The 13,124-nt window shown below is 38.6% G+C and overlaps 1 protein-coding gene across 2 annotated transcripts in view; it reads left to right on the forward strand.

Moving 5' to 3' along the window:
• LOC133978075 (inositol 1,4,5-trisphosphate receptor type 1-like) overlaps positions 1–13,124 on the forward strand; it is a 72,716-nt gene that overhangs the window by 16,033 nt on the left and 43,559 nt on the right. For both annotated transcript variants that reach the window (XM_062416420.1, XM_062416419.1), the window contains 21 exons: positions 695–853; positions 2,239–2,337; positions 3,197–3,280; positions 4,304–4,450; positions 4,651–4,746; positions 5,128–5,172; positions 6,757–6,911; positions 7,661–7,760; positions 8,087–8,247; positions 8,370–8,511; positions 8,719–8,877; positions 9,475–9,647; positions 10,242–10,361; positions 10,943–11,137; positions 11,293–11,544; positions 11,676–11,817; positions 11,932–12,085; positions 12,184–12,374; positions 12,475–12,607; positions 12,684–12,738; positions 12,827–12,992. In XM_062416420.1, the coding sequence (XP_062272404.1) occupies positions 695–853; positions 2,239–2,337; positions 3,197–3,280; positions 4,304–4,450; positions 4,651–4,746; positions 5,128–5,172; positions 6,757–6,911; positions 7,661–7,760; positions 8,087–8,247; positions 8,370–8,511; positions 8,719–8,877; positions 9,475–9,647; positions 10,242–10,361; positions 10,943–11,137; positions 11,293–11,544; positions 11,676–11,817; positions 11,932–12,085; positions 12,184–12,374; positions 12,475–12,607; positions 12,684–12,738; positions 12,827–12,992 (2,928 nt within the window). The remainder of the gene's footprint in view (positions 1–694; positions 854–2,238; positions 2,338–3,196; positions 3,281–4,303; positions 4,451–4,650; positions 4,747–5,127; positions 5,173–6,756; positions 6,912–7,660; positions 7,761–8,086; positions 8,248–8,369; positions 8,512–8,718; positions 8,878–9,474; positions 9,648–10,241; positions 10,362–10,942; positions 11,138–11,292; positions 11,545–11,675; positions 11,818–11,931; positions 12,086–12,183; positions 12,375–12,474; positions 12,608–12,683; positions 12,739–12,826; positions 12,993–13,124) is intronic.

Here is a 13,124-nt window from a genome sequence, read left to right on the forward strand (position 1 = left end):
ATTCAGATAAACTTTGTTTATCTACCACCAAGTTTGGACAAAACTGAGATTGGCCTTGACATGCCATCAGAAGAAAAGGACTCAGTTCTACTCATTTTTACCAACACCTCATTTGCAGGAATGACAAATATGCCCCTGCTTCAGTGCATGTTCTCCAATATTAACTCTCACATAAAAATGTTAAACTAAATGACAGAGACTGAAACCTCTATATTGACATAATTTACATATCCTGTAATGCATCCTGAACAGAGACTGCTGGAAGAAGACATGCAAAATAATGAATGATAACGCATATCATTCATAACAAATACTACACATGCACACTCACTCTAACACTATAATCACTGTGTGTGTGTGTGTGTGTGTGTGTGTGTGTGTGTGTGTGTGTGTGTGTGTGTGTATATATATATATATATATATATATATATATATATATATATATATATATACATAGTACAGAGAGTAGTTTTCAGTGAGTATTTAGATTATTTTAGTTTATTTCTTACTTGTTGTATGAAATTCATTTCTTAAATAACTTACATGGCAGTGTTTGCAGGCTTACTTTAGCAGTGCCTTCGATACAAATACTATATAATATATAATGCATCATTAGAAACACTTCCTCCTTAACTCATATTTCAGCATCTCTGTTTTTCTGTCTTGTCTTAAACTGTGTACTGTTTCTGCAAAGCTCCTCCACCTGAAGAGCAACAAATATCTGACAGTGAACAAGCGTCTTCCTGCGTTGTTGGAGAAGAATGCCATGCGGGTGATGCTGGACACTGCTGGAAATGAAGGCTCCTGGTTCTACATCCAGCCCTTCTACAAACTACGCTCCATTGGGGACAGTGTGAGTCATTGTATGTATGTGTCTGTGGGCATGGTGCATTATGGGTCTGCTGTACTGTGTGTCAATCAACGTAAGGCGCAAACAAAAGTTTTGATTCATGCTGGAAATGATTCCTCAGGTTTGTATTTATCATGCTTTGTCTTTTTGCTGTTTGTTACCTATTATTTCTTCACTTAGTTACAGCACATATTATGTGAGTCACAGAAAACTTAGCTAATAGAAGGACATAGACAACCTAAACATAATATGATCTAGGCATCTGATGCACTGCCAAGTATTTCTACCCAATGTGTCGTCATTCTCCATTAAGCATCGAAAGTCCGGCGCCGGAACATGTCTGACACCAGAACATGATCCACTGGCTGTACTGGGTATCCAATATGGATGGTAGATATGTAAAAATACTAACAGCTATATAGTTGAGTGTTAAATGTGACAGGCAAAGTTCTTAAAATTCCCCCATATCTGTACTTTGGGGTTCTCCAATAGCCTACAGGTTAATTAGCCTTCATGTCTGCGGTTTGATTCCAGCTTTGTTGCATGTCATACCCTTACAAATATAGGCAGAAAAATCCCCAAACTAACTCTTCTAAGCTCTTCTCCAAGTAGGTTGAGCTGTGGCACAAGGCCTAAGACAGAAGACAAAGACTGCTGATGCTCTCTCACATCTTGAGAAGTCATAAAAAGCTTTGAATTTAGTTCCCTCAAAAAAGTATGCCGTAAAGCAGAATTAAAAAGGCTTACATGTCATGTACAAAGGTTTTAAATGTTTTTTCTACCCTGCTATAGATAGTAACATTAGTTATGAAATGATTTTGTATGTGGTTGCAGGCTGTCAGGAGACAAGTGAAGATCTTAGCCAAAACATGAATGAATTACTTTGTAATTGTTTAACCAGAAAACAAAAATGAATGGATCCGGACCCAAGTCATGTTAATTGACTAAATATATTACTAGAAATTTTTGTATCTGACTGGGAATTAATGACAAATATTTGATGTAAATGTTATTATGTACTTAATGAATAATTCAAACTTTATTGTCCGTTATAGTTTTTCTATGAGTAGGACAATGACAAAGATATTAAATTCCATTCTATATAGTGTTAAAAGATCCTAAAGTGCTCAATTTAATTTGCTGAACACTGCAGAAACCCTGATGTTAGAGATTCAAGGTTACATTATTGCAATAGAATGTGTGCAGTGTGCTCAAAGTAGAAGTAGACAAGTACCCATGGCATTTGATGAAACACTGCCAATGGACACTGCAGTCCATGTAAGTCCCTCTGCCTGTGCCAGGATTACTGTGTACAACCCTCAGATTTCTTCATTTATTTTATTTTGGTGTGTGTGCGTGTGCGTGCGTGTGTGTGTGTGTAACGACAGGTGGTGATTGGTGACAAAGTGGTACTGAACCCTGTGAACGCTGGTCAGCCGCTTCATGCCAGCACACACCAGCTTGTGGATAATCCGGGATGCAATGAGGTTTGTCTGAGCTGCAGCATCTTCACTCCTCTGATGTTTCTGTTGGAGTGTCGGCTGTGTAGCATTTATTTTTAACTTTTTCCCCTTATAACTGCTGCTTGATTATTAGTTGCCTGATATAAAACACTACAGGATTGTTCTACTGTCCTCCAGAGTCAGAACTGTTACGCAGTAGGCTGCAGCTGGAACTGCAAGGTCATGCAAGCTTATGATTTTTCTATCACATGGTAGTAGAGTTACTATCATTTTTGTGACACTGAGACAGTTAAGTGGAAACAGTAGTTAGTTTTAGGGAAGTTGAGCAATTTTCCTGTTTGCCCAGAATGACAAATTCATGGTTTTGTGTTGTATTACTCTGCATGCATTTTGCAGATAATTAAAATGGTAGGAACCTAAACTAGAACAATTCTATAACACCAAGTAGCATCTCTCACTATTACAACTGCTACTTATATCCATTTTTAATTGTTAAATTGTGGGTCAGCAGCTCTTCAACAGTCCTAACAAGTACATTATCAAATAATTCCTGCTAACTTGACATGGCAGTAGTGCAATGTGACATATAATCACAATTTGAATGATTTGAATGACTTTATAAGGATGGAAATTCCATTTTTAATTTGTTTTAGCTAGTCAACATATTTACCTGTAGAAAAGTTTGAAGGCATGTTCCCATCCTATTTTTAAAAAACAAATAGGCATCTGTGATTTTTGTCTCCCTCTGGAAAATGAGGGAAAAAATGAAAACAAACACTAAAATATCCCTTTAACCTTGTGTTGCAATGCTCCCACTGTGCAGGATCCCTGCCAGCAGATTATACCTGCAGTACAGTCATATCGAACTCTGATTGTTTTTCAGGTGAACTCAGTCAACTGTAACACCAGCTGGAAGATTGTCTTGTTTATGAAATGGAGCGACAATCAGGAGATCATCTTAAAAGGGGTTTGTCTCACAGCAGCTACCAGAGAAACACATCTTTCCTATGTTTTATTTTATTTTATAAAGACTTAGGTACAAAACACATTTTATGTCAAATACAAAAGATAATTTTACAAACAAATGGAAATGTCACATTACCAAAATCAGCAGATTTCTTCCTGAATTCTGAGTTCAATATGGCTCTATTGAAATAATTTATGAAATGTTTCTGCAATGTATAGATCTTGTTTACACTCTATCTCTCTCCATGAATATTTATTTTCTCTAACTGTAGGTGTTGCATAATGTTCCTCATCAGAACTGAGTGGGCTGGTAGTTTTGTTTGGTTCCAGTTCAGTTTTATCAGCCCACTGTACTTGCTTACAAGTGAGATCATGTCATATTGGATGCTCAGTAGCACATTATAGGCTGAATGACAGCTATTAAACCAGAACATACAGTTTCTGTCAAATGTTTGCACACACATTCTCATTCTTGGAAATGAGAAGGTGTGTCCAAACTTGACAGGTACTGTATGAACTAGTGAAACTGGTGTCAGTCCACATCGGTCACAAGCAGAGATCATGTGTGTTTTGTAAATAGTAACTGGAATAGGTTCTGGATCATTTCAAGGAATGCATCTTGTGGAATTTGAAACATGTTGTTGAGACACAAGAATACATATATTTATTATAGGTGCAGTATTTAGAATTTCGTGAGATCTAGCAGAACAGGTTTGGCAGAAAACGAATATAATTTTCATAAGCATGTTTTAATTAATATATAATCATCTGAAAATGAGAATAGCTGTGTTTTCCTTACCTTTTTATTTACATTTACTGCCATGTTGCACTGCCATGTTTCTACAGTACATGCTTGGAAAGGGAGGTTGTGGGGAGTGGTTTAAGTTGGTTACGATCTGCAATCTCACCACTAGATGCTACTAAATCTTACATACTGGTCCTTTAAATTTGTTCAAGGATACATTTCTCCGCCGAAGTTAAACTTAATATTTCTAGCAGTGACAAATATTCTCCCTCCCTTTAGGGGGATGTGGTACGGTTATTTCATGCAGAACAGGAGAAATTCCTCACATGTGATGATCACAGAAAAAAACAGTACGTTTTTCTTCGCACTACTGGACGGCAGTCAGCTACCTCGGCAACCAGCAGCAAAGCCCTATGGGAGATAGAGGTAAGTAAGAATATTGTTTTTGCTGATTAGCTGTTCAGTGTAGTAGCTTTTCTGAATACCAGCATTATATATAAAGTAACACTGCAAATCTTTTCTCCAGCACTTTCACACTTAGCATCAGCACCTTTTTAATAAATTGAATGCATTGGTATATATATATATATATATATATATGTTACCGCTGGGTGTCCTGGTTTCAGGTGGTGCAACATGATCCATGTCGAGGGGGGGCAGGCTACTGGAACAGCCTGTTCAGGTTTAAACACCTAGCCACCGGACACTACCTGGCTGCGGAGGTCAGTCCACTGCAAACATTTTTTTTAGTAACTACATGTTGTTGGGCTAGGTGACATTGACTAAATGAAACGTCACAATAAACTGAATCATGTTTTTCTTTATCAGTATACTATATATTGATCTAATTCTACTTCTGTCATAACTCTTGGTGCTTCAGGTATTAACATTCAAAAAAGTGTTGAGATGTCATTGTTGATGTAAATATGATGACCAACGTGGCAAAAATGTTCATGGTTCATATGACTTAATCTGTGCTACTTGACTATAAAACAGATTTTAAGACTAAGAAAACACTCATTTAGACTAAATTATGTTATTACATAAAACAGTATCTTAGAAAATATCCTTTTTATAAAGTGAACTACTTTGTATTTTTGCAGGTGAATCCGGACTATGAAGAAGAGTGCCTGGAGTCCCGATCCTCAGTAAGCTGTTTTCATTATTGTCTAATGTACACCTAACCTAACTGATGTAACGTAATGGCCATGGAAAATACTACAGTCTAATTGGCTGTCACTGTCTGTTAAAATCATGTAGTACATCAGTACTGCTCTTTCCTATGGCCAAGATGTTTCAACTGCAACTAACCATTGCAACAATATGTATGTTTTACACTGTTGTTACCAGTTAACTCACTTAATCATAGGTTAAACCAGGGGTGATTCTAGGATCAGACCTTAAGGGGGGGGGGGGGGGGGGGGGGGGGGGGCTCAGCTCCTAATGAGAAGTTGACATACAATGCCCTGCAAGTGTTGTAACCCCCTGCTAAATTACTCATTTCACTGGATAACGTAAATTGCAACAAGAAATATTAATACATAGTTGAGTGGTCTACTATAGTGTATAATAATAATGGTTCAGAATAAACAATCACAGATTTCTACAGAGAGGACCCTAAGATAGTTGATGAACCCTGAGGGAAGGACAATATCAATGACAAAACTACTAAAGTACATTAAACCTGTTCAAATAAAACCATTTGAACCTGTAGCATATATTGTTTGTCCCATCTTTAACAGATGGGCTCACAAAATAATTAAAGTCATATCAAAGAATTTTTAGGGGGGAAAAAATTATGATAATTTATGTATTTTTAGGTGTGCTGGGATCAAATTTAGGGGTGCTTGAACACCCCTGAAAAGGGTCTAAAATCACCACTGGGTTAAATTCCCTACAAACAATCTTTCAAGAAGACTTCTTCCCAAAAATGGGAAGAGAAAATGTCCCTTGAAATATGAATGCTTTACAATGACTGTAGTACTTACCATTTTCAGCAGTAAATGGCTGAATATATATATTTGCAGCATGAGCATGTATAACACTTCAGTGACCAGCAGATGGCACCCTTTAACTATGAATGCATCTTTGTGTCAGGGTACTTCAGCTCTTTGCCACAGCTCACTGAACTCTCTTGGCTGTCAACATGAAGTTGTTCACATCTGCTGACCAGGCAGTGACAAATAAACTGTCTCACAGTCAGTCGGTTCCTGGGTTTACTGCCTGAACAATTAAAATAAAAATGTAGCTAAAGGAGCCAAAGTATGGCAGTGGACCCAGGCAAAAGAAAATACTCCCAAATTTAATGTGAGGTCTATTTGCATTATGTTGACTCAAAATGAAACAAGAAATATTCAGAACAAAAATATTTACGTCTTTATGTGTAGTCTACAAATGTATTCAAAACTTTGATTGATCTCATGAAGTCATTATGTCACAAGTCTCTCCTAGCAACCAGTAGTGGTTTATTGAATCAACATTTTACTGGGAAAATTCAATTTAACAGAGGAAGACTTTTTTGCTCGTTTGGGGAAAGCGGTCAACAGTGATTGCCCGTTTCCTTTTTCCCTGCTGAGACTCAGTTCCTAGAAATCTTCCCACAGTTACACTTAACTCTTAATCTAAAATACCTGACTCTCATTAATCGTGATGCACACACGTTGCTGAAACTGAGCATCTATGTGTGGTTTTTGAATTACTGATCAGACTGTGTTTTGACCTTTTCCCTCCAGCTGGACACAGAACAAGAAGCCTTGCGGGCCCGCTTGAGAAACGTCCAGGACAAAGTCATGTACACCCTTGTGTCTGTTCCTGATGGAAATGACATCTCTTCCATATTTGAGCTAGATCCAACCACATTAAGAGGGGGAGACTCACTAGTACCCAGGTAGGAAGGCCAGAGCGTTGAGTTAAAGTGATTCAGACCTACTCAGACCTGTTGTATTGCAAATATGATTATAGAGAAGTGCATGTCACTGTTTCCAGTGAAGAACAAAACAATCAGATGTATAAAGGTAGGGGACTTCCATTCTGTATTAAGTCATCTTAATATGTTTGGAAAACAATAACCAGTGAAAAGTGTACGTGTGTGTGAGTGCATGTTAAAGTTTGTTAACGTAAGAGAGTGTGACTTACTGTTACTCACATTACACACTGTCACGAAAGTAATCCTTGTTATCCTTCCTCTTGTTTGCGTGTGAGCTGATGTGTTAATGCATGTTTGTGCTACCAATAAATCTTTTTTATTAACTGTGACAAATTCAATACAACAGTGTTTGACTCATGATTTTACGCGATGTACTGTGAATTTCACTAGTATATCTCAAGTAAGAGGAAGCTGTTGTAAATTGACATGAATGATGTGTGTTCATATGAGCACGTTTTTCAATCTGTGTTTGTTCTTGTTCCCACATAGTTTTGAGGGTTTTGAGTGCAGAATGATTATGTTTATATTTGGCTATTTATTTGATTTTCAGGATGCCAAAGAAAAAAAGATTGAGCTCTGTGTCTCCAGTGTTTGGCAGTCATTATATTTGGAAAGAAATGCATTTTTGTGTCATTAAAATATGACTATTCATGTGTCACCTTGAACTGAGTGCCAGATTGATAAATAAAAATGTTAAAATGTGTTTTCAGGAACTCGTATGTGCGTCTCAGACATCTGTGCACCAACACATGGGTTCACAGCACCAACCAACCAATTGACAAGGAGGAGGAAAAGCCTGTCATGCTGCGTGTGAGTGACAGTTTCAGTGCACTACTGTGTACTGTTTCCACAGAGTCAGCAGTAATAGAAGTCGAGTAGATAAACAGTTGTAAACTTAAGATTGTCTTTGAATAAAATTGCTTCTCTGTTACCCCGCTTCCCCTCCCTGCTGTGCTGTTATAGACTTAAAGGTCACAGTCTGTACATGCTCTTGTTGTGATGATTAATTTGTAATTGAACTTGATAATATTTGTCTCCCCCTGTTATATGTAGGTAAAGTACAGCACAAAACAAACAACCAAAAAGTCCTAGATACTCATGGATGAAAAAGTTGTACATTTCTTTTCTAAATGCAGATTGGCACCTCTGCACTCAAAGAGGACAAAGAAGCTTTTGCAATTGTGCCCGTCTCCCCGGCTGAAGTGAGAGACCTTGACTTTGCCAATGATGCCAGTAAAGTGCTGGCTTCTATCGCTGGAAAGCTGGAAAAAGGCACCATCACACAGAATGAAAGGAGGTATAAAATAAATAGTGGTGCAAGATTTTAAATTTCTTATTTAATTTTCTAACAAAATAGTCATGTGTTTTTTCTTTTTTTGTCTTTTGTTTTTTTTTTTCTTTCTTTGAATGTACATCCAGAGCGGTCACTAAGCTTCTGGAGGATCTGGTGTTCTTTGTTGTGGACATTCCCAACAATGGACAGGACGTGCTCGAGATCATGGTTAACAAACCAAACAGGGAAAGGCAGAAACTCATGAGAGAACAGAATATTCTCAAGCAGGTATTGCCTTATTGCATGCAGCACAAATACAAGTTTTCCATTGAATGGGAACTTGTTTGAACCTGATTAAACTTCCTTCTAATTCCTCTTTAAATCTTTGTTACACACTTTATCATAGCTCAAAGTGGCATGGTTGTCAGATTTGTATCAACATGTTATTTTTGTCTTTCAACGGTAATATGGTTATAACTGTCACCATGCATTCAGATCTTCAAGCTGCTGCAGGCTCCCTTCACAGACAGTGGGGATGGTCCCATGCTGCGACTGGAGGAGCTGGCTGACCAACGTCATGCCCCCTTCAGACACATCTGCCGCCTGTGTTACCGGGTTTTGCGTCACTCCCAGCAGGACTATCGCAAGAACCAGGTACAGTTTGTCAGGCCTTCAATTCTGCTTTATGAGCAGTGGCCCTGTAATGGTGTACGTGCAACTGCAGTTCAGTAAAAAGTGGATTCCATTTTTTTTTTTTATTACGCTTATGATGTGATGCTGTGTAGCAGCACTGACATGGTTATCTAACAAAAAGTGGCCCGAATTTGATATGTTAAAATCAAATATCCTGTGTATTATGCGATTCTCAGTTGCTTTTCCCCTTTATAAAGTTTTCTTGTAATAAGAATGCGTGGAACCACAGCCACAAGTTTCTGTTTGCAAATGTGAAATCCGTGAATCCCCTTGTCTAAGAAGAAGTCAATTTCTCTTGTATTGTAAGTGTTAGAGGGAAAATCTATTCAGGCTGAACGAGGCAGTTTGGTGAACATGCTCTGCAGACAAATGAGAGCTTGACTTTGCCTTCCAAAATGACCTCTATCAGTCAGTATAAGTAATGAACTGACCTTAACAAGATTATGTTTTAACATGATTGTAGAGGATGTGATGTAGGTCAGCTTAATTATGAACATTTTCACAGTGATTCTATTTTGTTTTTTGTATATTCAGACTGTCTTTCTGTCTGTCCCACAGGAGTATATTGCCAAACAGTTTCGCTTCATGCAGAAACAGATCGGCTATGATGTTCTGGCAGAGGACACGATCACAGCTTTGCTCCATAATAACCGCAAACTGCTGGAGAAACATATCACTGCTGCAGAGATTGACACATTTGTTAGCCTGGTCCGCAAGAACCGCGAGCCCAGGTTTGCGTGTGTGTGTGTCTGTACACTGTACACCAACGTAGTGTACATCTATGTGGTTATAGACGGAATCAAATATATTAAAATAGTTAGAGATAATGTGTTAATAGGAATATCCTGATCGTTAACTGTGTATACTGATCATACAGCATCTCCTATTTGTTAGTGCATACAACAAGACTTTTACAGCTCAAGCACATGCTCAGACAACATTGTAAACTATATCAGTCGTGTTACTGATAAGGAAATATGCCATACATAAAACCCAATTTACATTTAAGGTGACTTAATAAATGTTTTACTGCCACTTACTGAACATTTTTATAGTTTACTATATTTAAGGATATTCTTATGGACAGACTGGTTTGGAGCGTGATGTATCTGTTGTACCAAGATGTATCAAACATGTAAATGGTATATTTTATTTCTTAGACCAGGATTTTGTAGGCTGACATGTCTGAATTCATCTTTGCTGATTGCATCTTTTTTTACAATGCATCATGGGTGATTGATTTTTGCATATCTGTGTATGTGTGTATGTGTGTGTGTGTGTGTGTGCGTGTGTGTGTGTGTGTGTGTGTGTGTGTGTGTGTCCAGGTTCCTAGACTACCTGTCAGACTTGTGTGTGTCAATGAATAAGTCCATCCCTGTGACACAGGAGCTCATCTGTAATGCAGTGTTGGATCCAGCTAACGCAGACATCTTAATAGAAACTAAGTACGTCCTCCCTCCTATACCTATTGTACATGTCTTTCTGTCTTTTTTCCCCTCAGCATGCTAATATGCATTATATAACATCTAAACACGGCATAAAGTTAAATTGATTTTAGTTAGCTCCTTAGCAAATCAGGTTCTTATTAAATGCAAAAAATTCTGTCACGTATCATGTAGAGTTAGTCCTTATTTCAAAGCCATCTGGTAAGTGCATGTCCTAAAAAGGTATAAAGCAGCATTTAGGGGTTATAGGGCTGTAATCATTAGATAAAAATTTAATTAGTCAGTTGACAGAAACTGTATCAATAGTTATTTTGGTAATCAATTGATTCAGTCAATTATCAAGTAAAAACACTAAATATGTGCTGGTCCCTTTTTTGTGACTGTTTTGTAAATTGCTTACTTCTTACAGTTGTAAGCGGTAAGATCTTCATATTCTGTTTCTAACAACTTGTGAGGGTAGCAGTAATGAAATGATCAAGCTTTGTGTTCTAACATTTGTGTTCATATTATTCACAAATGCCAACTCATTTACATCCATCAGTTTGCAACCAAAAAAATGTCCTCCTTTACTCCTCCGGCAGACTGGTGCTATCGAGATTTGAGATTGAGGGAGCGCCGCTCGGGGAGAACTCTGTGGAGTCAGAGGAGGATGAGGAAGAGGTATGGTTGTTCTGGAAGGACAGCAATAAAGAGATCCGCAGTAAAAGCATCAGGGAGCTGGCCCAGGATGCCAAGGAGGGCCAGAAGGAGGATCAGGAGGTCATCAGTTACTACAGGTAGTTACTGGACTTTATTTTCCACTTGATTTGCCGGAGAGAATTTTTGTGACTTTATATTGAGCTGGAGTAGAGTCATGAATTGTCAAGGTTAAAGCAAGTTTTGCTTTTTTAAATGTACTATAAGTATGACTTGTATGTGTGTGCTGCTACAGGTACCAGCTGAACCTGTTTGCCAGGATGTGTTTGGACCGCCAATATCTGGCCATCAACAAGATCTCTGGCCAACTGGATGTGGATTTGATCTTGCGCTGCATGTCAGATGAAGACCTTCCCTATGACCTACGAGCCTCCTTCTGCCGCATGATGCTGCACATGCATGTGGACCGTGACCCTCAGGAGCAGGTCACGCCTGTCAAATACGCACGACTCTGGTCTGAGATCCCTTCAGAAATTGCCATTGACGAGTAAGTTAATGGACAAATTAAATACTGTTGTAGTAAATATTATATTTTAAATATTTAATAATATACTTGATTTGTTGAGTGTTCGTAGTTTTTTCAGGTCCTATACTCATTTGTCTTTTGTCTACTTGTAGTTATGACAATGATGGAACATCTAAAGATGAAATTAAAGAGCGATTTTCACAGACAATGGAGTTTGTTGAAAACTACCTCAGAGATGTGGTGTGTCAGAGTTTCCCGTTTGCAGATAAAGAGAAGAACAAGCTCACCTTTGAGGTCAGTCAGACACATTCTGGATCATACTCACAAGTGCACCATGATGGTGACATCACAAAAATTAAATAATAATAATAATAATATTATAATAATACAACAATCTTCCTTGTTTAGGTGGTGAATCTGGCCCGGAATTTGATTTATTTTGGCTTCTACAACTTCAGTGACCTGCTTAGACTAACCAAGATCCTGCTGGCTATTCTAGACTGTGTCCATGTCAGCACTATTTTCCCTTTCAACAAGCTGGACAAAGGCGATGAGAGTAAAGGTATTGAACACCCTGGGGGGGTCAGTGGACGTCCAAGTTTCTCACGAACATGAAGTTTATATGTGGGCTTGTGCATGTATGTGTGTGACTGTTTCCAGGCAGTAATGTGATGAGGTCCATTCATGGCGTTGGGGAGCTCATGTCCCAAGTAGTCCTGAGAGGAGGGGGCTTCCTTCCCACAACTTTGAACAACAGCACCAACGGAGATACAGTAAAGACTCAGACTGAGCCGGAGAAACAGGACATACTGGTGATGGACACCAAGCTCAAGATCATTGAGATCCTGCAGGTGAAGGACGAGCAATGACATACCCCAGTGAATACATACACCATATAAAGCATGTATGACATACTCTGTCATTATCATTATCTTCTGTCCTGTTCTACAGTTCATCTTAAATGTCCGCCTGGACTACAGGATCTCCTGCCTGCTGTCTATCTTTAAGAGGGAGTTTGATGAGAGTAACTCCCAGAGTGACTTATCTGTAACTGGAGCAGTGGAGGGTCCAAACAATATGCCAGGTTAGATTAATTTATGGATTTATCTTACAGAGGACATGGTGTGGCCAGTGAACTGACAATATATTTGTGGTTTCAGGGGCATTGGACTTTGAGCATATAGAAGAGCAGGCAGAAGGGATATTTGGCGGAAGGTGATCACAGTTTTAATGCAGAAGGAGTCACAAAACAATGCAAAAGAGGACAGGGTTTCATTTGATTATGTTTTGTATGTGTGTCCAGTGAAGAGAACAACCCATTGGACCTGGACGATCATGGTGGCCGAACCTTCTTGAGGGTCCTTCTCCACTTAACCATGCATGACTATCCTCCCCTGGTGTCCAGAGCTCTCCACCTGCTGTTCAGGCACTTCAGTCAAAGGCAGGAGGTCCTGCAGGCTTTTAAGCAGGTAAACTAACAACTTATATAGACATCTAAAATGTAATCTATGATTACCATTTTAAATAGGTGCACTCATTCTATAAATATGTAGTCAGTAGTAGGAAATTCAGGTGCTACCATGAGCGGCTGTGATACATAC

The sequence above is a fragment of the Scomber scombrus genome, chromosome 3 (genome assembly GCF_963691925.1).
Source record: "Scomber scombrus chromosome 3, fScoSco1.1, whole genome shotgun sequence".
NCBI classification, from domain to species: Eukaryota; Metazoa; Chordata; class Actinopteri; order Scombriformes; family Scombridae; genus Scomber; species Scomber scombrus.